This window comes from Copadichromis virginalis, linkage group LG17 (assembly GCF_057382275.1).
Source record: "Copadichromis virginalis isolate Kocher_CV1m ecotype Utaka linkage group LG17, C_Virginalis_male_GT1.1, whole genome shotgun sequence".
Classification (NCBI taxonomy): Eukaryota; Metazoa; Chordata; class Actinopteri; order Cichliformes; family Cichlidae; genus Copadichromis; species Copadichromis virginalis.
Window position 1 is genome coordinate 12,298,753 of NC_140634.1, and position 26,851 is coordinate 12,325,603.

The following is a 26,851-nucleotide window of genomic DNA, read 5'->3' on the forward strand; positions in this document are numbered from 1 at the left end:
TCACGATGCAGGTCTCACACTATACGGCCCGATGCTCTGATGCGACCTGAGTGCTCACACTGTGCGTCCATAAAATGAAGGTTATAACAGAAATTCTGTCGCTCTCTCCCTCTCCGTCTTTCACTCACACAGACACACCACCACCATCAACTTTGCTAAATTGCTAATGAAAAACATTGATCAGGCAGCTGTGATTGAGCAGCAGTGTAGATCCAACTATTTTCAAGGTTGTTGTGTCGTGATAATTTTGTGAGGCCACATTGAAAAGGCTCAGATGAGCTTTCCAAAGTTCTACAAGTTGTGCCTCCATCGCTTGTGTCCAGATCACACGCTGCACTGCCGTGCTGCGCTGTCTTTTTCGCTGACATTTGTGTTTGCGCGTGCGCAGTGTGACAAACTGCGGTGACACCCTCACGACGGTCGCGAGGATTTCAAACAGGTTTGAAATCCTCCCGACCAAGGTTTGAAATCCTCCCGACAAAGCGATTGATGATCGGGAGCTCGTCGTGAGGTGTTAATCGCGTCTCGTTACCCCACGTATACTACACGATGCACGACGCACGATGAAGGCCAAAATCGGGCCGATCGCCAAAACGGTCGCACGACTCAAAAATCGGCTCAAAATGGGCCAAAAATCGCACAGCATTAGTATGAACTTAAACACTGCAGGTTGTTATGATTGCATATTCACCTATGGAATACCTCTGCATTTTCTCTCTGAAACATTTGCAAACTTACGTGAAAGTAAGTCCAGAATTCTTGAAGGACGTTCCAAAGATCTTCGTTAAATGGTGGCTGCTTTTTGTCCTGCTTTGTGTCAAGATGATCCCACATGACATCAATAACCCTGAGAGCTAATTGTTTTACTAATAACTCTATGGATATCACCTTGTTCTTCCAAAAATACTACTTTATGCTTGTCAAAGGTCACATCATTCACTGCAGCTAAAGGAAAAAAAGTAACAACTCATTCGCTTGAGTGGGATTCGGGGTCAAATTTAGGAACAGGGGGAATACACCTAAAGTCTGCTTTCTGCTTCAGTTTATCCTCACAGCATCAAGTAAAGACCAAAGAATGTTAACATAACACTTTAAATACCTCACTTGCACACACTGAAGAGGGAGGCGTTCACTCATGTAATATTTCAATTATTTATTCTGAAAAATGGTTCAAAAAGCATGTTAAGGAAGTGAATGTGACCAGTTAAGAAAGAGTGGGGAGAGGATGAGGTCACACAGTTTAAGAATAAATATAGAGCTGTAAAAATGGCAAACTGCATGACCAAAGAAAGCCGACACATTCATTTATTCAGAATGGGTTTGTGTGGCACTCTGTGGGGCGATGCTAAGTGTAACAACACAAATTTAACAAAAAAAACACTTAGCTTATTATAATTTCCTAAGATTAAACTAACAACTAAAATTTGAAAAACATAACTGAAAACATATTGAAACAATGATGTGTACTTAAAAGGCTAAGTATATGGCATTGTCTTTTATTTTTGTATTTGCTAAATATTGATGCATAGGTTTAGTGAGTATTCTGGGATGTCTATGACTATGTATCAATTCTATTTGCAACATGCTGTCCTTGTATGTTATAAAGTTCTTGCTATACATATACTGCTTGTGTTTCCAAATGCAGTGGAAAAAGAAGATAGTATACAAACCAGTGGAAAGTTTCAATTAGCCCCACTGTTCTTCTGTGATTTAATCAGACAGTGGTGACATGATATCGCTTCAGTTAGCTGATATGAAGTTGTACAGTGATCAGTAGCTGCTCTGATTACTCTCCAACATTCTTTGTCTTTTTAGATCATTGACTGCTGTGGTCCTGTATCTTGTCCATGCTGTCTCTCTTTAACGAACATTAAGCCTTGTCCTTAATTAATCTCAGTGGCTAGAGTGGATCAAACCCACTGGCTGCACCCATTGATCCCAAAGAAGAAAGACTCTTGAAAAGATGATTATATCTCAGCTAACATGCTCCATTGTGCAGTCTGGTGAGTATTTGACTTGTTGCCTGATAGATGAGCATGACTTAAATAAGGAGTTGGGGTCAGTGGTTATATTTACTTTTTACAGGAGGAGGAGCTGTGTGTGCAACAGTAGCAGGATATAAAATGTGACCTCTCCTCTGCACATCTCTTCTAGAAGCCTGAGTGTGACAGTGTGTACCACCATGAAGACCTGCGTGCTGTTATCACTGCTGCTGGCGTTGGGTTGTGTGACCATCAATGGTGCACCAGTGGAGCGTGGTGGCATGGAGCCAGGTTCATGTGAAGACGCATCAACAAAAGCAGCTGCTGAACTGGCTCTTACCAAAATCAACCAGGACAGGAAGGAGGGCTACATCTTCAGCCTGCACCGCCTGTCCAACGCACACATAAAGAGACATGTAAGCCATGCTGCTGCTTGCAGTATCAAACCAGTTCAGTTCATTGCATTTCTGTTTGTTTACTGGAGCACTTTTAGTTTTCAGTACAATCCAGCCATTTAAAGGGTTGTGACTGAAAAGCGTTTGGCTGAAATCTGGAGACAGAGCAGCAACCGTTACAGCACAATTGCACAGAAAGATGGGCAGAAAGGAACTATTAGACCTGCAACACTAAAAAACTAGTGTTTGTATTTTGCAAGGGGTCAAGCTTACAAATCAGGAGATTTCACAGATCCCGGGAAGTAAAACCAGAAACTGTTGTTAAATTCTGTTAAGGTTTTAATGACTGTAAATGTTTGTGTTTTTGACAAAACGGTATGTGTGCGTGTTACAGGGAGATAATGGTGTGGTCTCCTACCTGACTCTGGATGTCGTGGAGACCAAATGCAGCGTTCTCAGCAAGAAGGACTGGAAGAGCTGTGAGACTCGTCCCACTGCAAACATGCCGGTTAGAAAAGACACACACCCTGCAAGTGCATGTACTCACACTGTTCTGCTCAAGGCTTTCTTGAGTAGTTGTTATAATAAAATTGTTTTTATTATATTTTTATTTTCTTAATCGATAAGGTTTTTGTTCCATAAGCATTAGTTCAGAAGTTGGAAGGGGAAAAAGTCATGTGGTGTATTGATATATTGTATTTGTGTTTGCAGGTATATGGACAGTGCAAAGCTGCTATCTTCATCAACAAGGTGCACAGAGTGGAGCGTCTCTACAAATACAGCTGTGTTATCAGACCAGGTATGAAAATTACCGCATCTCTTTGTTTCACCTATTTCCAATTTTCCTTGCAAAACATTAAGAAATGACGTGTAGGGCAACACTTGGCACTACATGTCAAAATCTGGGACAGGGCTTTTTTTGCACACCACAAAATGTTTGAAAATTTGAAGACAATTTTTGTTCTGCTCAGTTCCTGCAGCTAGAGTACATGAGATGTATCCTGACTGCCCAACTTTAATTCACCACGACAATAACAACGTTCAGAAGACTGTGTCCCACTCTCTGGAAAAGTTCAACAAGGAAAGCGGACTCGCCAATCGTTTTGCTCTCCTCAAAATCTGCCGTGCTGCAGCAGGGGTAAGCTTACCATACCTCCAAAAGGAACATCAGCACATGTGACATAATGTATCCTGTCATGTTAACTTCCATAACACACAGTGTCAAGGCTGAGAATATTGTGACTGAATTTCTGACACCAGAGATTAGTTGAAATCACACAAAAATATCCTTCTTAGAGGTTAATCTAAAATCTTTATCAATAAATGACTAAATACTGGCTTTCCATCAAACCTCATGGGCCTACTTTTCATGTTCAACAGTTTTTATTCCCACCACTCTAGATTACTTAATAATTCCTCTGCAAATGATTTTCTCAATTAAACATTTGTTTATTTGTGTGTTCAGATGGCCATGAGTATGTATTACAATGTGGAATTCAGCATCCAGGAGACCATCTGCCCCAACAGCGCAGAAGCAACAGCTGAGAAGTGCCCCCTCATGAACTGCGAGTTCGCCGTGAGTCAAGATAAACACTTCACAACTTTTTTATTTTATCTGAACTGAATTTTTTAAATGAGAAATTTTGATCAAACTGCTTGATGAAATTACTCCACTGTGGCTTCTCCAATCAGGGGGCTATCAGTTTTTATCACTACAAGCAAAGTCCTCTGTTTACAGTCAAGCCTCGAGCAAGGATGTGTTCTAGCTTTATATTACTGGCTAGTTTACGTCAGCAGGAGATTATTCCTAGATTCAGTTTTTCTAATTCTTAAACCTTAGTAAAATGGGCGTTCCTCTCTGCTCTTTGTTCCTCTTTTTCTCTCCTCAGCACAAGGGCTTCTGTAAGGCATCCCTCTACCACTCCCCCACTAATGATGAAATCATTGACGTAGAGTGTGAGATCTATGAGCCTGAGGTAAGTCTTATCAGGATACGATCTCTGTTTTTTTTTTAAACATCTTTCAATAGCACAGAAAACATACAGGATTGAGTCTAAATTTTAAATTTATTAGAATAAAACCTTTGAAACTTTTGTCTCCCTCTTGAACAAATATTTGATCTTGAACAAATGAACACAAACTGTTGACTCTAATTAGGAAAAACTACAAAACAGGGAATTTGTGTTTGTCCTAGCTTTGCTTCCTTTATTGGACAGCAAGTCTTCCTCTGTATGTCAAGTTTTATTTTGATTTTTTATCTGTGATGTCAAACACTTTTTTTTCGTTCCTAATGTTCATCATACTTCTACATACAACCTGTAAACTGTGATACCACAGGAACCAGACGAATTTCTCCGTTGCTTAGTTAGTGGCAGGTTTTACTTTGAAACAATGGTGCTTGGTAGGATGGTGAAAAGCAGGATCCAGCTAGTCAACCTTACACAGTGTCATCTTTACAGTCGTAACATTTAAAGTAAAAGTTGATATCTTGTTTGTGCTCTAGACTGTTTCAAGCTCTAACATTACAAAATCAGATGATACAGCTAAATTCTCACCAGGGCAAACAAAATATCATTGAATGATTCGATTTAATTTCCTTTCATTTTTTTTTATATAACACCAATTCAAAACAACAGTGACCTCGAAGTGCTTTATGTTGTAAAGACCCTATGATAATAAAAAAAAAAGCAACTCCAACAATCACCAACAATTACAATATAGGAGTTTTTCCAAATTAATACTGTAAAGAAAAATGAAAATAGTGGTAAAAGTTCACTTGACTTTTAATGAGAAATGCAGTGATTAGCTTTCATCCGGTAGTCGCTATAGATTGTGATCAAATCATAGAATCCTTATGGGGCCATTAGCAGAAGTTCAGATTGTAATTCTTCCATCTTGACTTAATTTTTTTTAAATACCTTTTTCTTAAACAAGACAGCTTCACTTTCTGGTCACCATTAAATTTGCTCCCATCTGAAGGAGGTCAGATTTTGTAAGGACTTATTCACAGGGCCACTGGATTTTGCTTTACTGTAATGTACCGTATACTCTTTATCTCTTCTCCAGGCTGCTGAGAGAGAGAAGACACTCCACCTGCTGGGCGGAGAGACTGACCACAGCCACAATGACACACACTCACACAGCCACGAACAAGACCAAACACACGACCATGTACACGATCACACCAAGAGCCACTCTCATCATGACCAAACCCACAAGCATGCTGACAACCACGATCACCACCACACACATGACCATGCCACAGGCAGCACACACAGGCACGCTCATGACCACTCCCATGACCACAGTCACAGCCACGATCACGTGCACACTCATCACGACAAAGCACACAACCACAGCAGTGACTTTCCCAACCAACACCACGACTACAAGCACGCTGAAGGTGTGCACACCCATGAACATGACCACGAGCTGGCTCTGGACCACGATCACAAGCATGGTCACCTGCATGAACACGAGCACCACCACCATCACCACGAGCACGAACATGAGAACGCACCCCACGACCACCCAGAAGGCATGGTGACAATGCTGCCAGCTCTGGGCCAGCCTGTGACCCTGCCTTCCTTCCCTGATGTCCCTGCTGGTGGCCCTGAGCTCGGAGTCACTCTCCCACTTAAGCCCAACCCCCAGATTCCTGGAGAAATGGACCCTGCTATCGAGCCCTTCCCAACCTCAGTCTCAGACCAGTGTCCTGTCCCAAAGGCAGGACGTGACCTGGTGGAGAAACTCTTTGCTGAGGACGCTTTTTTTATGCTTGCTGTATAACATGGCCTATGGAACTGTTTTAGATGTACACAATGACTCAAGTGTAACAAAGAATGGAAAACTATATGATATATGATACATTTGCAATAAAAACATTCACAATCATTGTAACACATCACTTCTCACATGTCTAGCTTCTTATCCTAAGCATCAAAAATGAATGCCTAACCCAAAACCCTTGGCCTAAACCTAATTGTAACGGGAATGACGTACCTGACCACATAGTTCACTAGTTTAACACAGTTTATTCCCGTTTGCTGCTCTCTGAACACTCAGCTGCAGCATTTCAGCTCACACACAACAGTATATAATGCAGTTGTTTCTCCCTGGATGCAGTTTGCACTTTACCATTGTTCCACCGCTCCACCAGGTCCCTCAACCTTTCTTTCCCTGTGTACAGATAGATTAAAAAAACCTTTGTAACACAAATAACGACATAATTGTAATTAGTGTAATTACTGTAACTAAAGTAACACATTACATTAGTACATTACTGAAAAAAGTAATACGCTGTAATTACAGTAGCGTGTTACTTTGTAATAAGTGATAAGTAATGAGGTCTTCACTCAGTAAAACTGAAACATAAACTTCTTGTTCTTTCAAGTTTAGCGACTTGAATTAATGAAGGCAAGACCTAGCATACTAATCAGCTACAACTATCTAAGTCAGGCCATGTGGAGATATCATCTGAATTTCAGGAGCGAGACCACTCCTCCTTCACGCCCCCTCCGGCCTCAGGCTATAAAAAACCTCCTTCTCCAATACCTGCTGTTCTCATTTTCATGCCCCACCCTGCCCCCCCTTTTTCTTTCCTCTCTTCTCCTGTCCTCTCCTCTCTTCCTTTCCTCCCTTTATTTCTCATTAGTACATGGGGTTCTTCCCGGCCCAAGAGCCGTTCTCTTTTTAAAAGCCTCATTAAAGTCCGACTGGGGGTGTAGCTGTTACATCCTTTAAAGGAAATTCAACAACAGAATCACATGGCAGAAACCTGCTGCTCTGCTTTTTATGGGTTGAAACGTTCAGTGATAAAAGTATTCAAATCTTGGATTTAGTAATCGTTCTTACTAAAGTTATAGGAGAATTAATAATAAAAAGGCTCAAGACATGTTAATCAGTGTTAGACAACTAGAGAACGACAAAACTTGCAAAAGCCCATAGCTGCGATGGGACACATGAAAGGAAGCAGGTGCTTTTTATCAAGTTAAAAGTATCTGCAGTCTCACCTGTACATATGTATGCCCAATATTCGCTGTTCTTTAACTTCTAATTCATGTGGTTATCTATCTTTCTCGAGTTACTTGTGCAAGATACAGCAAAAGTTATGCAAAATGCTGAAAAATACTTTTTTTTTCTCTGTATTTATTGTACTTACATCGGTACCCATGAAGCTGTCCAGAGCACTAAGGAATGGTAACTAATGTTAATGAATTCAGCCAGGACCACCAAGTCAGAGTACACCTTGCCACAAGTGTTTCCCCTTGCACTAAGAACACTCTTCGGATGTCTCTTGCTTACATAAAAACTGTGTCTACTGCAAAGCACTGAAGTTCTTATATTGTTTTTCTTTTTTTTTGTATATTGTTTTCTTTACCTTCACCTTTGTGGTCTTGCTACCTAATTTCACTGTGCAAGAAACTGTACAATGACAAAAACAGTTCTAGGTTCTAAGATCTAATTCTCCCTCTGCCATGCATTGTGGGCTCACTCACTTGGGAGGTAGAATCTTTGGTCGGGAATCCTCAAAAGTATGAGCCCGAGGTGGTCCTGCCAACCGTTTGTATGTGTTGTCCAGCATTCACTTTTAGGTCATTCACTGGGCCGATGCCTCCATGTTTGCTTGTGCCATTCTTACCACAGTGACAATCTATCTGCTTCAACACATGTTCTGATGGCCAACACTAACCAGATGTTTGAGAGTATGTGTCTGCATTTCAAGTCTATCCACATAATACTGTAAGTCTGGAAGCTCTCCGCTAGCTGGTCTACTCCACCCTCTTCCAACTCCCTGACAGCAATGGTCCCACATTGTTGTGGATTGTCACTTGCTTACCCCCTTCTGCTGTTGATACTGTCAAACTCACAACAATAGACTGTTTTCCCAAGGCTGTACATTTTGTTGCCTTTCCCAAACTCCCATCTGCTCCCAGACAGCTCAATTCATTGTAGAAAACTTTTTTTTGCCTTGTATATTATTACAATTAATATACAAAGGCTATTCACACTTTTGGTAAATGCATTTTGCTGAGTAGACAAATTTAAATACAATTGTGGCAGAGTATGGTTAGTCATTCATGCCACAGTGGTGCCGAAACCCAGGAGGTGGAATGGCGGAACTATGACTGGGACAGTCAGTGGAGGCGCTGGCCCGAATGGTGGCCACGGCCACGCAGCAGGACCAGGTGGTGGTGTTTCGCCGCCAGGGGGAACAGCTGCAGTGGTCCTGCACGTATCTAGTTGACTGTGAGCCTCGGCTCACGTCCTCGCCTGCTGCGCATCCGCGGCCTGCACAGTCTGCCCCCAGATCCCGCTGGACACAAAGTCGATTGCCGCTGGACACACGGTCGGCCCCCCGATCCAACCCTTCCCTGCCGCTGGTCCATGGGGTCGGGGACACCAATGGTCGTATCCTGATTTCCTCTCCCGTTCGCGGCAAGGGGGAATAGGGCTAGGCCAGAAGGCCGTGGGGGTATGTGGCATGACTGCAGGTGAGGCTGACACACCAGAGTTCCATCAGCTCATCACACTTACCCAGTATTAAACTTGCCGGGACCTGAGGTTGTGGTTGATGTTGTTGTTGTGTGTGGGATGCAGCTGAAAAGCTGCAGCTATGTGTTAGAGGAAAAGGAACCGGAATAAAAAGGTTAAAAGAACAAACTATGTGGTCTAGTCAAGTCCGCCATTCATGCCACAACAATTTATATATTTTTACTATGTTCATTAATTTTAAAAAAATTTTCCACATCTAGTTTTAAATCTTAATTAGGTCTCAGCCAATGAACATTTCATGTACAACTCAGCTTATTAAAAGGAAGACAATTTTGGTTATACTGGAGTTAACCCGTTATTGCTCTTCCGAATAGTCCCACATTTATGTGCCAGTTATATTCATATTATTATCCTGATTATAAGGAGTTTTAAAACATTTAAGTCTTCCTCTCTGATTGTCTGGCAAGTGTCCAGGAAAATCATACAACATAAGCAGAGCAAAAGTACTGATTTACATTTCTTTAGTCACTGGTAAAATCGGTTTCAGAGTAAATAACTGGCATGATAAACCGGGAGATTACATCACCTCTAATTTATGAAATATGCATCATAGTTCATAAATGTAATAGATTTTGACACTCACTCAAACTTTGTGCCAGCTCTGTGTGCATTTAAATGTGAAAAGAGGGTATTTTGGATTGTACCAGACAGTCTATATAAGGAGCCAAGCTGCTGTACTGGAATACCTCAGATCAACATAGCTTCTTTTCCCAGTCAGCAACATTGTAAACATTGTGACAGTGCTCATTATAGCAAACTGGAGTAGAACAATCAGAAAAGCTATGGGATGTTTCAGAACAACAGCAGCTTGAACTCTGAGGTTCTGTAAGGTTCACTGTGCTGTGGATTATTTCCTCTTATACATTAATCTATTTCCATCCATCCATTCACTTCCGCTTATCCTTTTCAGGGTCGCGGGGGGCGCTGGAGCCTATCCCAGCTGTCATAGGGCGAGAGGCGGGGTACACCCTGGACAGGTCGCCAGTCTGTCGCAGGGCCAACACACAGGGACAGATAACCATTCGCACTCACATTCACACCTAGTGGCAATTTGGATTAATCAATTAACCTATCCCCACAAGCTGCATGTCTTTGGACGGTGGGAGGAAGCCGGAGTACCCGGAGAGAACCCACGCAAACACGGGGAGAACATGCAAACTCCACACAGAAAGACCCCGGCCTGATGTTGGAATTGAACTCAGGACCTTCTTGCTGTGCGGCAACAGTGCTAACCACCGTGCCACCGTGCTGCCCTTTAATCTATTTCATCAATTTTATTTTGGAACAGTGTAGAGATTTGTGAGACCAAAAGCAGAATGGAGAAAGAGGTGACACAACAGAATTTAAATCATGTGTTTTGTTCTGTCTTTTCAGGGAACTGAAACCTGCAGTTCCTCTTATGGCCACTTGAGACTAAAAAGGAAAATCAATCCCCATAATCGCCCATTTAGCAATTAAATCACCTTGTTAACAATTTATTAGAAACCTACTCATTTGTTGTTAAGGCTTAGTTAGGGGCTGGTAGTTTTCATCAGTGTGTGTGCTGACACAGGTAACTGCAGGTGATAGCTATCTGCTGTATGTTTCACCTCTGCTAATTTGAGTCTCTAAGATGGACGCCATAACATAGTCCTCTTGATTATGTTTGTGCCTATCAGAACAACAGAATAATCTGAGAAATTATATTATCTGCTGTGAGATACAAACCATTCAAGTTTATGTAGCATTTTAATAGTTTATTAGTACTAATTAGCAAATAGCTGTGTCTGTAAATGTCAAACATACATGGAGGCATGGGGTTAAGAAAGCTTGCTAGCCTTCCCTGGTAGTTTAACACTCCACTCCCTTGTCTAAATACTTCTTTGGAAGAAAAAAACTGTATGGCAGCGGCCAGAAATGCTCATGCTGAGTTTTCATAGTTTGAGTCCACAATCTACTGGGTGACATCAAAGTGGCTAGAAGCATCTTTTACACAGTCTGTGGAGGATACAGACAAGAAAGTCCGTTTTTTCATTTAATGTTTGCATTAAACCTTTTACAGCATGCGTCTGAAATATTGCACCGGTCAGTAAAATCCCAATGTATTATATCTTACACAATATGAAGTGTGGTTCCAAACAAATCCAGGTCTGAGCATGCTGAAGTGGTATTACACACTCCCTGTGTAACCTGTGAGATCTGAAAGACAGATGAGATAACCCTTCTCTCTGTGCCAAGAGCTACAATTTTTCCTCATCTTCCCCCGAAACCCTTCTCTTTCTCCTGCACAGGTTATAGCCTTATAATATGAATCATTGTTTACAAATCCACTGACCCTTAACGTTTGAGATCAATCTAAATTCTGACTATGTGAGACGCGACCTCTGTAAAGGTCTCTGTAAATGCAAACAAATCCTATACATTTATCATACCTGATGATGAGTAGTTTTGCTGACAGTTCAAAAACAGTCAGAAAAAAAACAGGTTTGTTAAAAAGCTGTTCTGCCACCGTAATAGCTTTAATTCTCCTTAGCATTGAGTGTCCAGGTCGTCTGGAAGCCCCATTCTTCATTACGACTGAGGAAGAGATTATCTTCATGTGCTCACCCTGTGGACTGAGGCTAGTAATCAAAGACGAGTCCTATCAGGATACAAGTGTTTCCTCACATTTTAAAGGTGATCATTCAGAACAACGTGATGTGCCGGGTCTTACCCTGTAAAATAAGATGGACTAAAAATATGGACTGACACTAAGACATGAAAATGCACCCCAAAGCATGCAGGCCTGAATGCTTGACCCTAATATTGAGGGGATCAAGTGGTGAGTTTTGTTCTCTTTGTGCGTGTCACTTGCTTCCTCAGCTGCTGATGACTCACTTGACCGTATCAGTATTTTTCCACACATCTCCGTAGAACATTGTCTGTGGTTTTTGCACCACAGGGTCTCCAAATCCACGTTTTTATAATAAGGGGTTGACAGACTACATCTGTATCACGCATTATTATAATTTTTAATTAGTTCTTAATTCAACAGTCTGATTACAGCCTGCAGATTTTCTCAGGTACCTGAGGAAGCTGCTGTTTTGTGCATCATAAGCATTAGAGTCAGCATATATGCGCTGCTGATTACGGCTTCCTACCTATTTATTGATGTCTTTTCAGTAGATCTGGATGCAGATGTCGCTTAGTCACGGTTCCCATTGAGGCACTGGCCAAGGGAACAGTCTGCGATTAAAGCTCCTGCCATCTGTGCCCTGACAAATGAGCCTCTTTCAAAGTCACTGAGATGATTTCCTCCTGTTATCAGGATGAACTGGGGCCACTCAGTTGGCCAAAGTGATGACTGGAGTCAAATGTTTAATTTTACCTTGCATCAGAAACAATTGTGTTTCACCTTGTTTTATTTCAGGGGTTCAATAATTTGACACTTTTTTTTTTGTATAGATACAATTTTTATTTTGAATGTACATTGCTGCAGTATCACACCCATGTATATGTACATATACATATACATACATCACTAGCTAAACATACACATGGTAGACTATTCATTAACTCTTAATGTCTTTTGTGTCTTTTGATAAATGCTGAATGATGCATTCTGTGCTGCGTCTTTAAGTGCAGAATAGCTTCAGACTTATAACCAGTGTATCCAGGACCTCAGTGTGCAAAATGATGGTCTGATATTGCACTATACTGTAGCACCACCTTGTGGTTGAAATAAGTGTGTTTCAAGAAACTCAAAATTTAATTCCTAATGCTGGGCTTACACTGTGCGATTTTTTCAGTCGCGCGATTCAGCTCCTGCTCAAACTGTACGATTGACTCGCAGGGATTAGAAGTTCATAGGTCACGATGCAGGTCTCACACTATACGGCCCGATGCTCTGATGCGACCTGAGTGCTCACACTGTGCGTCCATAAAATGAAGGTTATAACAGAAATTCTGCCGCTCTCTCCCTCTCCGTCTTTCACTCACACAGACACACCACCACCATCAACTTTGCTAAATTGCTAATGAAAAACATTGATCAGGCAGCTGTGATTGAGCAGCAGTGTAGATCCAACTATTTTCAAGGTTGTTGTGTCGTGATAATTTTGTGAGGCCACATTGAAAAGGCTCGGATGAGCTTTCCAAAGTTCTACAAGTTGTGCCTCCATCGCTTGTGTCCAGATCACACGCTGCACTGCCGTGCTGCGCTGTCTTTTTCGCTGACATTTGTGTTTGCGCGTGCGCAGTGTGACAAACTGCGGTGACACCCTCACGACGGTCGCGAGGATTTCAAACCCTCCCGACCAAGCGATTGATGATCGGGAGCTCGTCGTGAGGTGTTAATCGCGTCTCGTTACCCCACGTATACTACACGATGCACGACGCACGATGAAGGCCAAAATCGGGCCGATCGCCAAAACGGTCGCACGACTCAAAAATCGGCTCAAAATGGGCCAAAAATCGCACAGCATTAGTATGAACTTAAACACTGCAGGTTGTTATGATTGCATATTCACCTATGGAATACCTCTGCATTTTCTCTCTGAAACATTTGCAAACTTACGTGAAAGTAAGTCCAGAATTCTTGAAGGACGTTCCAAAGATCTTCTTTAAATGGTGGCTGCTTTTTGTCCTGCTTTGTGTCAAGATGATCCCACATGACATCAATAACCCTGAGAGCTAATTGTTTTACTAATAACTCTATGGATATCACCTTGTTCTTCCAAAAATACTACTTTATGCTTGTCAAAGGTCACATCATTCACTGCAGCTAAAGGAAAAAAAGTAACAACTCATTCGCTTGAGTGGGATTCGGGGTCAAATTTAGGAACAGGGGGAATACACCTAAAGTCTGCTTTCTGCTTCAGTTTATCCTCACAGCATCAAGTAAAGACCAAAGAATGTTAACATAACACTTTAAATACCTCACTTGCACACACTGAAGAGGGAGGCGTTCACTCATGTAATATTTCAATTATTTATTCTGAAAAATGGTTCAAAAAGCATGTTAAGGAAGTGAATGTGACCAGTTAAGAAAGAGTGGGGAGAGGATGAGGTCACACAGTTTAAGAATAAATATAGAGCTGTAAAAATGGCAAACTGCATGACCAAAGAAAGCCGACACATTCATTTATTCAGAATGGGTTTGTGTGGCACTCTGTGGGGCGATGCTAAGTGTAACAACACAAATTTAACAAAAAAAACACTTAGCTTATTATAATTTCCTAAGATTAAACTAACAACTAAAATTTGAAAAACATAACTGAAAACATATTGAAACAATGATGTGTACTTAAAAGGCTAAGTATATGGCATTGTCTTTTATTTTTGTATTTGCTAAATATTGATGCATAGGTTTAGTGAGTATTCTGGGATGTCTATGACTATGTATCAATTCTATTTGCAACATGCTGTCCTTGTATGTTATAAAGTTCTTGCTATACATATACTGCTTGTGTTTCCAAATGCAGTGGAAAAAGAAGATAGTATACAAACCAGTGGAAAGTTTCAATTAGCCCCACTGTTCTTCTGTGATTTAATCAGACAGTGGTGACATGATATCGCTTCAGTTAGCTGATATGAAGTTGTACAGTGATCAGTAGCTGCTCTGATTACTCTCCAACATTCTTTGTCTTTTTAGATCATTGACTGCTGTGGTCCTGTATCTTGTCCATGCTGTCTCTCTTTAACGAACATTAAGCCTTGTCCTTAATTAATCTCAGTGGCTAGAGTGGATCAAACCCACTGGCTGCACCCATTGATCCCAAAGAAGAAAGACTCTTGAAAAGATGATTATATCTCAGCTAACATGCTCCATTGTGCAGTCTGGTGAGTATTTGACTTGTTGCCTGATAGATGAGCATGACTTAAATAAGGAGTTGGGGTCAGTGGTTATATTTACTTTTTACAGGAGGAGGAGCTGTGTGTGCAACAGTAGCAGGATATAAAATGTGACCTCTCCTCTGCACATCTCTTCTAGAAGCCTGAGTGTGACAATGTGTACCACCATGAAGACCTGCGTGCTGTTATCACTGCTGCTGGCGTTGGGTTGTGTGACCATCAATGGTGCACCAGTGGAGCGTGGTGGCATGGAGCCAGGTTCATGTGAAGACGCATCAACAAAAGCAGCTGCTGAACTGGCTCTTACCAAAATCAACCAGGACAGGAAGGAGGGCTACATCTTCAGCCTGCACCGCCTGTCCAACGCACACATAAAGAGACATGTAAGCCATGCTGCTGCTTGCAGTATCAAACCAGTTCAGTTCATTGCATTTCTGTTTGTTTACTGGAGCACTTTTAGTTTTCAGTACAATCCAGCCATTTAAAGGGTTGTGACTGAAAAGCGTTTGGCTGAAATCTGGAGACAGAGCAGCAACCGTTACAGCACAATTGCACAGAAAGATGGGCAGAAAGGAACTATTAGACCTGCAACACTAAAAAACTAGTGTTTGTATTTTGCAAGGGGTCAAGCTTACAAATCAGGAGATTTCACAGATCCCGGGAAGTAAAACCAGAAACTGTTGTTAAATTCTGTTAAGGTTTTAATGACTGTAAATGTTTGTGTTTTTGACAAAACGGTATGTGTGCGTGTTACAGGGAGATAATGGTGTGGTCTCCTACCTGACTCTGGATGTCGTGGAGACCAAATGCAGCGTTCTCAGCAAGAAGGACTGGAAGAGCTGTGAGACTCGTCCCACTGCAAACATGCCGGTTAGAAAAGACACACACCCTGCAAGTGCATGTACTCACACTGTTCTGCTCAAGGCTTTCTTGAGTAGTTGTTATAATAAAATTGTTTTTATTATATTTTTATTTTCTTAATCGATAAGGTTTTTGTTCCATAAGCATTAGTTCAGAAGTTGGAAGGGGAAAAAGTCATGTGGTGTATTGATATATTGTATTTGTGTTTGCAGGTATATGGACAGTGCAAAGCTGCTATCTTCATCAACAAGGTGCACAGAGTGGAGCGTCTCTACAAATACAGCTGTGTTATCAGACCAGGTATGAAAATTACCGCATCTCTTTGTTTCACCTATTTCCAATTTTCCTTGCAAAACATTAAGAAATGACGTGTAGGGCAACACTTGGCACTACATGTCAAAATCTGGGACAGCGCTTTTTTTGCACACCACAAAATGTTTGAAAATTTGAAGACAATTTTTGTTCTGCTCAGTTCCTGCAGCTAGAGTACATGAGATGTATCCTGACTGCCCAACTTTAATTCACCACGACAATAACAACGTTCAGAAGACTGTGTCCCACTCTCTGGAAAAGTTCAACAAGGAAAGCGGACTCGCCAATCGTTTTGCTCTCCTCAAAATCTGCCGTGCTGCAGCAGGGGTAAGCTTACCATACCTCCAAAAGGAACATCAGCACATGTGACATAATGTATCCTGTCATCTTAACTTCCATAACACACAGTGTCAAGGCTGAGAATATTGTGACTGAATTTCTGACACCAGAGATTAGTTGAAATCACTGTTACGGCCCGGCTCTGCTAGGCGGCAGCGGACGTAACATAAACGAGCCCAGAGACCAAGGAGTTAGATAGGAAGACAAACATAAGGTTTATTAACACAACTGAAATCCGTTAGTGAAACAACTCACTAGGCAGCAGAGAAACTTTAAACAAACACCACGATTAATAACACCAGTAGAGCACTGCTCTACTAAACGTCTCGCAGGAGGCAACACAAAACACAGGCAGAAGGCAAAAGGGAGGGACTCTCTGTACAGTCTGTTCAAATCAACAAGTCCCTCGACGAATGAAGACTCCTCAGCCTTTTATACTATCAGTTAACTGCAGTCAGCTGTGTCACTTGTCATAACTGCAGACAGCTGTGTCACTTGTCCGTCGTACTCCAGGCTCCTGCGGCAGCCAATGGTGTGCGTAGTCTGACAGGCTCGGATCCGCATGAAGTTGGGGCGGGCATATGTCCGGGCCAGCCAATCCCCCGTGAGTCCTGGAGCACTGTAGCTTCCATGGAGGAAGGCGGGGCCACCTGAGGCCAGCGGCCGTAACACCCCTCCCCTTAAAATACCAACTATGTTGGGCTAACGCCAACGTTACAGAGCAAAAACAACAACAAAAGACAAAAGCAGTAAAACATGTTTACAAACGGGACAGACCGTCAGCTAAAACATTTTCAGTCCCCTTTTTGTGGTGGATACTTAAGTTGTATTCCTGCAACAACAGAGCCCAGCGCATAAGGCGCTGGTTGTGATTAAACATACGCGCCAGGAACACAAGTGGGTTGTGGTCTGTGTACACAACAAGAGGCAACATGCTGGACCCCAGGTACACGTGAAAGTGCTGAAGAGCCAACAACAAAGCCAGGGTCTCCTTTTCAATGGTGGAGTAGTTTAACTGATTTTTATTGAACTTGCGGGAAAAGTAACAAACGGGGTGGTTCAAACCCAACAAGTCTTCTTGCAACAGCACTGCCCCAGCCCCGACAGCACTGGCATCAACCTCGAGTTTGAATGGTCGCGTCAAATCAGGTGCAGCTAACACAGGAGAATGGCAGAGGAGGGCTTTTGCACTCTCAAAAGCATCCTGACACTCACTCGACCAGCTAAACTCAACCTTTGGGCTGAGCAGGTCAGTCAATGGCTTTACTACAGAGGAGAAATTCTTACAAAAGTTCCTGTAGTAGCCCACCATCCCTAGAAACCGACGTAACTCACGCCTGGTGGTAGGCGTGGGAAACTGTTTAATCACTTCCACTTTGGCATCTATGGGCCGGACCTGTCCACGTCCCACCTCCCTGCCTAAGTACGTCACAGTAGCTTTGGCAAACTCACACTTAGCTAAGTTGAGAGTTAGGGTAGCTTGTGCCAAACGGTGAAATACCTGTTGTAACGTTTCCAAATGATCTTGCCATGTTTCAGTGTAAACTACTAGATCATCTAGGTAGGCACTGCAGTTGGACAGACCACGGAGGACTTTATTTACTAGCCTCTGGAAGGTGGCAGGAGCGTTACACATGCCGAAAGCCATGACTGTGTACTGTAAAAAATCATCGGGTGTAACAAAGGCAGCGATGTTAGAGGCACGTTCAGTTAAAGGGACCTGCCAGTAACCCTTAAGAAGATCTAACTTGGAGACATACTGAGCAGTCCCAATACTGTCTACACAATCCTCAACCCTTGGGAGAGGATGTGAGTCAGCCACAGTCACAGAGTTCACCTTCCGGAAGTCTGTAATAAAACGGGGCGAGCCATCTGGCTTAGACTCCACTATACAAGGCGAGCTCCAGGGGCTTTGACTGGGCTTCGCTAAACCATGTTGCAGCAGATAGTCAGCCTCCTGTTTCATGAGCACGCGCTTATGGGGGCTGGCTCGATAAGGATGCTGCTTAATAGGTTTAGCGCCCTGGACATCAATGTCATGCTCTAGCACTGTAGTGGCAGTTGGCACATCCCCGAATAAACAGGTGTATTCCCTAATTAAGGCAATTATGTCCTCTTGCTGCTCTGAAATCAGATGCTCAAGCAAACCCGGCAATGCTTTTAGCATTTCAGAGTTAGACAAACGGGGTCTAGAACAGGTGGGATAACATAGTTTTAACCCATCACCCCCATCCGCCCCTCCTTCCTCCTGGTGGCTTGAGGCTACAATAGGAACACAGAGCCCTGCAGGCTTTGGTGTTGACCGCGGATGGTACAGTTTCAACATGTTTACGTGACAGACACGTGTTTTGCGTCTGCGGTCGGGAGTGCAAATTACATAATCTGTCTCCCCTCTCTTTTCACAAACTTTAAATGGGCCACTATACCTAGTAGACAAGGCTGAGCCAGGGACAGGCAAGAGCACGAGAACCTGGTCACCCACCTGAAAGGTTCTTTTAACAGAAGCCTTATCATAATGGCGTTTCATCTTTCCCTGTGACGCGGCAAGGTGTTGCTTAGCCAGAGCGTTGGCTTGATTCAAACGCTCACGGAAGTGTTTTACATAACTGCTGACGTTTGTTTTGAAAACCCCTTGTGGGCTCAAAAACGCCTCTTTCAGAGCTTTGAGGGGTCCCCGTGGCCTATGGCCAAATACTAGCTCAGAGGGACTAAACCCAAGTGACTCCTGAACGGCGTCACGGGCAGCAAATAACACAAATGGAACACCCTCGTCCCAGCTTTTATCACTCTCCAGGCAGTATTTGCGTAGCATCGTCTTCAAGGTCTGGTGCCACCGCTCTAATGCACCTTGCGATTCAGGATGGTAAGCAGAGGACACAATATGCTTAACACCCAGAGTGCTAACTGCTTGTTTGAATACCTTAGACTGAAAGTTCGAGCCCTGGTCGGTTTGTACGACCTTAGGCAAGCCAAACACTGAAAAGAAGGTTGTCAACGCCTTAACGACAGATCTCGCTGTAATTTTATGTAACGGGACAGCCTCGGGGAAGCGGGTAGCGGCACACATTATCGTGAGTAGATATTGCTTTCCTGATTTTGTTCTAGGTAGTGGACCCACACAGTCTACTATGACATGGTCAAACGGCTGACTCACTACAGGAATGGGACACAACGGAGCCGGGGGTATGACCTGATTGGGTTTACCTGCAATCTGACATACATGGCAACTGTTGCAAAATTTAGAAACATCACGCTTCATACCAGGCCAAAAGAAATGTTTTAATAGTAGCTGGTATGTTTTTGTGATGCCCAAGTGTCCTGACCACTGGCTTTCATGGGCAAGGGCCAGGATCTTCTGCCGGTACGCAGAGGGCACTACAATCTGCTTGACCTTACTCCAATCTGCACCTTCTGCACCTGGTGGAGACCACTGACGCATTAGAACATCATGTTCTATGAAATAGGCTTGTTGCTCCTTTTTGGCTTGCTCAGCACTTACCATACGTTTGAAACAGCTCTTTATTGTTTCATCAGCTAATTGAGCTGCTGACAGCTGATCTCTAGTCAAAGGCAGTACAGAGTCCTTAGGAAATGGATCAGGCTCCTCGGGCGTCACAGAGTCTGGAGGTGACAGAACATTGTTTCTGTTAGTGGGTACATCATTCTCCCCGGAAAACGAGGACATCAACACAGAATCAGAGAGGGCAATATCAGTATCTTTCCGAGCTTGTGCTCGAGTAATTGCACAGGCTGGATACAGCCCAGGGTGCATAGACACATCAGAAGTTTTCTGATTCAGGGGGTTGTCTAAAACCTCCAGACGAGGGAGCACTACCCCTCCTGCGATGTCGTTGCCCAACAGCATGGCCACACCCTCTATTGGCAAGGCCGGGCAAACGGCAACAGGGAAAAATCCTGTAGCAAGGCTAGATTTAATAAAAATTCTGTGAACTGGTCTAGGAGCGTAACCCATCTCTATCCCCCGCAGAACAGAATTAAAACCACATTCACTTTTAGCAGAAAATGGTAATACACTTGAGAGGATGACAGTTTGAGAACCTCCAGTGTCCCTTAAAATACGCACAGGTTTTAACTCGGATGGATTGTCTGTTAGCGATACTAAGCCATCAAAAATGAATGGTTCGAAACAGGGGTCAGGCACCCTACCACCACACTCATGGTCCTCGTGACGGGTCTCAGCTTTTACAAAACCCACCCCTTTGGGTGGCTGAGCATGTGATGTTTTGCGTTTTAATGCTAAACAGTCAGCAATCACATGTCCGGTTTTATGACAGTAAAAACATTCACGGTGTTCCCTGGACCCAGACTCTTTAGCTGTGTGGCGCTGCTGCACAGGGCTAACCCGTGGCTTCTCACTGTCAGTAAATGAGGCTTTGTGAGTGAGTACAAACTCATCAGCAAGAACAGCAGCAGATGTTAGTGACGTCACTTTCTGTTCATTCAAATACAGCACAATACGCTCAGGAATGCATTTCTTAAAGTCCTCTAACAAAACTAGTTCGCGCAGAGCGTCATAGTCAGTCGCTTTTGACGCAACACACCACTTATCAAAGAGAACCCCCTTTTCTCTTGCAAACTCCACATAAGTCTGCGACAGCAATCTCTTTTGCTGGCGAAACCTCTGCCTATAGGCCTCTGGAACTAGCTCATAGGCCTTCAAGACAGCTGCTTTAACACACGAGTAATCTAAACTGTCCTTTAAAGAAAGAGCAGCCACCACCTCTTGAGCTTTGCTGGACAGTTTGCACTGTAGCAAAAGAGGCCAAATCTCACTAGGCCACTGCAGCGCGCCAGCGATTCGTTCAAATGCTGCAAAGTATGTATCCACCTCAGTTTCTCTAAAAGTGGGCACTAAAGAAATGCACTTATCAATTTTAAAAGCAGAAGTGGACGTGGAGGTGGGACCGGAATGAACAGCAGAGACAGATGAGGCTTGAGACTGTGACTCCAGCTCAAGCTGTCGGAGCCTAACGGCCTTGTCTGCCTCTATTTCCAGCCTCCTTATTTCAAGCTGAACCCGCCGGTTCTGAGCCTTCTCCTCAGCCTCCATCTGGAGACGTGCCAGCCGCACCTTCAGCCGAGCTCCTTCTCTCCCTTCGGAACTCCCAGAAGAGAGTGGATCATAGCGAGGAAGCGTGCGCGGCGTTTTTCCCCGCTCATCCCCCTCACCATCCCCACTGGAACCATTTTGGCCCTCTTCAACTACGGCAGCTTGGCTTGGCACACCAGAGACCACAGGCAAAACAGGCGCTTGAAGCACACCAGCTCCCACCAACTTGTCCACCACTAAGGCTTTTATTTCACTCTTACGGAGAGTTTTTGAAACCTGCAGCTGAAAGTGATCCACAATTTGCAGCAAATCATTTTTGCGACAGCTATTAATAATCTCAAGAGACGGGGCAGCTAAAAAGCGCTGTAAACAAAACGCAGCCGACATAGTGCTTAATCTTTAGCAAATTCAATTTCTCTTTTTTTTTTTTTTTTTTTTTTTTTGACCCCCACTCCCAGGAACAAAGACCCCCTATGAGAGATCCCGGACGAGCCCCCACTTATGTTACGGCCCGGCTCTGCTAGGCGGCAGCGGACGTAACATAAACGAGCCCAGAGACCAAGGAGTTAGATAGGAAGACAAACATAAGGTTTATTAACACAACTGAAATCCGTTAGTGAAACAACTCACTAGGCAGCAGAGAAACTTTAAACAAACACCACGATTAATAACACCAGTAGAGCACTGCTCTACTAAACGTCTCGCAGGAGGCAACACAAAACACAGGCAGAAGGCAAAAGGGAGGGACTCTCTGTACAGTCTGTTCAAATCAACAAGTCCCTCGACGAATGAAGACTCCTCAGCCTTTTATACTATCAGTTAACTGCAGTCAGCTGTGTCACTTGTCATAACTGCAGACAGCTGTGTCACTTGTCCGTCGTACTCCAGGCTCCTGCGGCAGCCAATGGTGTGCGTAGTCTGACAGGCTCGGATCCGCATGAAGTTGGGGCGGGCATATGTCCGGGCCAGCCAATCCCCCGTGAGTCCTGGAGCACTGTAGCTTCCATGGAGGAAGGCGGGGCCACCTGAGGCCAGCGGCCGTAACAATCACACAAAAATATCCTTCTTAGAGGTTAATCTAAAACAGGGGTGCTCAATACGTCGATCGCGATCGACCAGTCGATCGCAAAGGTAGTATTGGTAGATCGCATGGCATTAAAAAAAAATAGATGCCAGCCTATCATCCATCCCGTCACTTGATTGATACAGGGAAGCCAGTCAGATGACATCAGATTTTTTTCTGACGCTTAGGTCGCTGCGCATGCGCAAACAGCGGCGCGAAGTGTAGTAAAACTGACAAGCTAGTCAGCGAGTTAACTCCAATTTTTAGCTCTCGGTTTTTTCTCTTAAACCTGGCCGTCAGCAGCTACTGTCCGGACTATGCATCCCTGGCTGATTCAATTCAGTGCAAGTCATCAGAGTAAACTCAGGTAATGACAAAAAATTTACATAGTTAATTGTGTTGTGAAATATTGGATATTGCGGTTATGCATGTATATACATTGTAGATATAAAGAATCCTCAATATATTTATAAATAAGTATATGTTTTGGATTTTTGTAGTGGGTAGATCATTTTGACTTGGTCATTTTATAAGTAGCTCACATGCGGAAAAAGTGTGAGCACCCCTGATCTAAAATCTTTATCAATAAATGACTAAATACTGGCTTTCCATCAAACCTCATGGGCCTACTTTTCATGTTCAACAGTTTTTATTCCCACCACTCTAGATTACTTAATAATTCCTCTGCAAATGATTTTCTCAATTAAACATTTGTTTATTTGTGTGTTCAGATGGCCATGAGTATGTATTACAATGTGGAATTCAGCATCCAGGAGACCATCTGCCCCAACAGCGCAGAAGCAACAGCTGAGAAGTGCCCCCTCATGAACTGCGAGTTCGCCGTGAGTCAAGATAAACACTTCACAACTTTTTTATTTTATCTGAACTGAATTTTTTAAATGAGAAATTTTGATCAAACTGCTTGATGAAATTACTCCACTGTGGCTTCTCCAATCAGGGGGCTATCAGTTTTTATCACTACAAGCAAAGTCCTCTGTTTACAGTCAAGCCTCGAGCAAGGATGTGTTCTAGCTTTATATTACTGGCTAGTTTATGTCAGCAGGAGATTATTCCTAGATTCAGTTTTTCTAATTCTTAAACCTTAGTAAAATGGGCGTTCCTCTCTGCTCTTTGTTCCTCTTTTTCTCTCCTCAGCACAAGGGCTTCTGTAAGGCATCCCTCTACCACTCCCCCACTAATGATGAAATCATTGACGTAGAGTGTGAGATCTATGAGCCTGAGGTAAGTCTTATCAGGATACGATCTCTGTTTTTTTTTTAAACATCTTTCAATAGCACAGAAAACATACAGGATTGAGTCTAAATTTTAAATTTATTAGAATAAAACCTTTGAAACTTTTGTCTCCCTCTTGAACAAATATTTGATCTTGAACAAATGAACACAAACTGTTGACTCTAATTAGGAAAAACTACAAAACAGGGAATTTGTGTTTGTCCTAGCTTTGCTTCCTTTATTGGACAGCAAGTCTTCCTCTGTATGTCAAGTTTTATTTTGATTTTTTATCTGTGATGTCAAACACTTTTTTTTCGTTCCTAATGTTCATCATACTTCTACATACAACCTGTAAACTGTGATACCACAGGAACCAGACGAATTTCTCCGTTGCTTAGTTAGTGGCAGGTTTTACTTTGAAACAATGGTGCTTGGTAGGATGGTGAAAAGCAGGATCCAGCTAGTCAACCTTACACAGTGTCATCTTTACAGTCGTAACATTTAAAGTAAAAGTTGATATCTTGTTTGTGCTCTAGACTGTTTCAAGCTCTAACATTACAAAATCAGATGATACAGCTAAATTCTCACCAGGGCAAACAAAATATCATTGAATGATTCGATTTAATTTCCTTTCATTTTTTTTTATATAACACCAATTCAAAACAACAGTGACCTCGAAGTGCTTTATGTTGTAAAGACCCTATGATAATAAAAAAAAAGCAACTCCAACAATCACCAACAATTACAATATAGGAGTTTTTCCAAATTAATACTGTAAAGAAAAATGAAAATAGTGGTAAAAGTTCACTTGACTTTTAATGAGAAATGCAGTGATTAGCTTTCATCCGGTAGTCGCTATAGATTGTGATCAAATCATAGAATCCTTATGGGGCCATTAGCAGAAGTTCAGATTGTAATTCTTCCATCTTGACTTAATTTTTTTTAAATACCTTTTTCTTAAACAAGACAGCTTCACTTTCTGGTCACCATTAAATTTGTAAGGACTTATTCACAGGGCCACTGGATTTTGCTTTACTGTAATGTACCGTATACTCTTTATCTCTTCTCCAGGCTGCTGAGAGAGAGAAGACACTCCACCTGCTGGGCGGAGAGACTGACCACAGCCACAATGACACACACTCACACAGCCACGAACAAGACCAAACACACGACCACGTACACGATCACACCAAGAGCCACTCTCATCATGACCAAACCCACAAGCATGCTGACAACCACGATCACCACCACACACATGACCATGCCACAGGCAGCACACACAGGCACGCTCATGACCACTCCCATGACCACAGTCACAGCCACGATCACGTGCACACTCATCACGACAAAGCACACAACCACAGCAGTGACTTTCCCAACCAACACCATGACTACAAGCACGCTGAAGGTGTGCACACCCATGAACATGACCACGAGCTGGCTCTGGACCACGATCACAAGCATGGTCACCTGCATGAACACGAGCACCACCACCATCACCACGAGCACGAACATGAGAACGCACCCCACGACCACCCAGAAGGCATGGTGACAATGCTGCCAGCTCTGGGCCAGCCTGTGACCCTGCCTTCCTTCCCTGATGTCCCTGCTGGTGGCCCTGAGCTCGGAGTCACTCTCCCACTTAAGCCCAACCCCCAGATTCCTGGAGAAATGGACCCTGCTATCGAGCCCTTCCCAACCTCAGTCTCAGACCAGTGTCCTGTCCCAAAGGCAGGACGTGACCTGGTGGAGAAACTCTTTGCTGAGGATGCTTTTTTTATGCTTGCTGTATAACATGGCCTATGGAACTGTTTTAGATGTACACAATGACTCAAGTGTAACAAAGAATGGAAAACTATATGATATATGATACATTTGCAATAAAAACATTCACAATCATTGTAACACATCACTTCTCACATGTCTAGCTTCTTATCCTAAGCATCAAAAATGAATGCCTAACCCAAAACCCTTGGCCTAAACCTAATTGTAACGGGAATGACGTACCTGACCGCATAGTTCACTCATTTAACACAGTTTATTCCCGTTTGCTGCTCTCTGAACACTCAGCTGCAGCATTTCAGCTCACACACAACAACAACAACCAAAACTCCTCAGGTCCAGGCCTGTTTAATAGTGGAGATATGATGAGCTGATCGAGCTCAGCTTTGTCCGCCGGTGCGACCTGCCATTCGAGTACAAAAAAGAAAAAGTCTCCGCAACTCTGAAAGTCTGAAACTGTGGTCAACAACAGACACACATGCCCATATTGTGGTCCAAACCAGTCAGACATAGTCTGGGGCAGACCTCTCTGATTGGCAGAAAACGCCAGAATCTAAGGTTAAAGCTATCAAAACTATTTCAACACCCACCAAATAGCTAAAACAGCAAACCAGAGCAGGTAAACGGATTCCGCACAAAGACATAAACACAGAGTGTGGAACCGACGCATCAGAATGAGTGAGATGTCTGCTTTCTCACCCGACGGCACATACGCAGACACGCTGTCGAGGCTGAAAGCCGACAGCTCACTGATTCTGATGCGTCAGGTCCACTCTTTGTGTTCACATCTTTTTTTGCCCTAGATTCTGATGCTGCAGGTTTTGTCTCTCTCCAACCAAATTAGACTGAACCAGCAGCAAAAGAAGATCAAAACTAGGCTTCACATTTGACAAACATCGTGATTAATTCCCTCTTACTTTTGCTGTTTTGCTTCCACCGCTATAAAAAAAAAAATCACACTTCCTGATCAGGTCTCTCTCTCTCTCTCTCTCTCTCTCTCTCTCTCTCTCTCTCTCTCTCTCGTTGTACTTCAAGAACAGTTTCCCATTTCAAATCTCTGTTTTCACACTTATCTTTCTTGTAGAACTGTGCTCCAAATAAAGAACTTTGTGTTGACAAGATTGTTGAAAAATGCGCTTAATTTTTGTGCTGGTGCACTTAAGAAAAAAAGTTTGGTGCACCAGTGCAACTGTGGCAATAAGTTAGTCTAGAGCCCTGAAATCACATTTTGAGCCTCAAAAAATTTCAAACTCGTGGGGACGGGCATTTTGTACCCATTAGTGCCTGTTGGTCTCCACAAGTATAGTGGCATCCCAATTTTCTTTCCTCACAAAGATGTCAAAGGCTACGTTCATACTGCAGGCAAAAGCGCATCAAATCCAATTTTTTTGACCCTATGCGACCCATATCCGATCATGCTATGACAGTGTGAACGGCACAAATCCGA

The 26,851-nt window shown here is 43.1% G+C and overlaps 2 protein-coding genes across 2 annotated transcripts; both read left to right on the forward strand.

Moving 5' to 3' along the window:
• Positions 1–2,162: 2,162 nt before the first annotated feature.
• On the forward strand, positions 2,163–6,277 carry LOC146689047 (uncharacterized). Its single transcript, XM_085437353.1, has 7 exons — positions 2,163–2,398; positions 2,772–2,885; positions 3,089–3,176; positions 3,349–3,515; positions 3,843–3,953; positions 4,267–4,353; positions 5,444–6,277. Exons 1-7 carry the CDS (start codon positions 2,183–2,185, stop codon positions 6,164–6,166), a joined length of 1,506 nt encoding a protein of 501 aa, XP_085293479.1. The 5' UTR covers positions 2,163–2,182; the 3' UTR covers positions 6,167–6,277.
• An 8,630-nt stretch (positions 6,278–14,907) lies between these two features.
• Positions 14,908–25,545, forward strand: LOC146689048 (uncharacterized). Its single transcript, XM_085436764.1, has 7 exons — positions 14,908–15,126; positions 15,500–15,613; positions 15,817–15,904; positions 16,077–16,243; positions 23,121–23,231; positions 23,545–23,631; positions 24,694–25,545. Exons 1-7 carry the CDS (start codon positions 14,911–14,913, stop codon positions 25,414–25,416), a joined length of 1,506 nt encoding a protein of 501 aa, XP_085292890.1. The 5' UTR covers positions 14,908–14,910; the 3' UTR covers positions 25,417–25,545.
• Positions 25,546–26,851: the final 1,306 nt, after the last annotated feature.

Bases quoted from the DNA above. Each gene is read 5' to 3' on its own strand.
- LOC146689047 (XM_085437353.1), top strand. From the start codon at position 2,183: ATGAAGACCTGCGTGCTGTTATCACTGCTGCTGGCGTTGGGTTGTGTG. The intron at 3,177-3,348 runs GTATGAAAATTA...TGTTCTGCTCAG, and splicing joins CAGCTGTGTTATCAGACCAG to TTCCTGCAGCTAGAGTACAT. The intron at 3,954-4,266 runs GTGAGTCAAGAT...TTCTCTCCTCAG, and splicing joins TCATGAACTGCGAGTTCGCC to CACAAGGGCTTCTGTAAGGC.
- LOC146689048 (XM_085436764.1), top strand. From the start codon at position 14,911: ATGAAGACCTGCGTGCTGTTATCACTGCTGCTGGCGTTGGGTTGTGTG. The intron at 15,905-16,076 runs GTATGAAAATTA...TGTTCTGCTCAG, and splicing joins CAGCTGTGTTATCAGACCAG to TTCCTGCAGCTAGAGTACAT. The intron at 23,232-23,544 runs GTGAGTCAAGAT...TTCTCTCCTCAG, and splicing joins TCATGAACTGCGAGTTCGCC to CACAAGGGCTTCTGTAAGGC.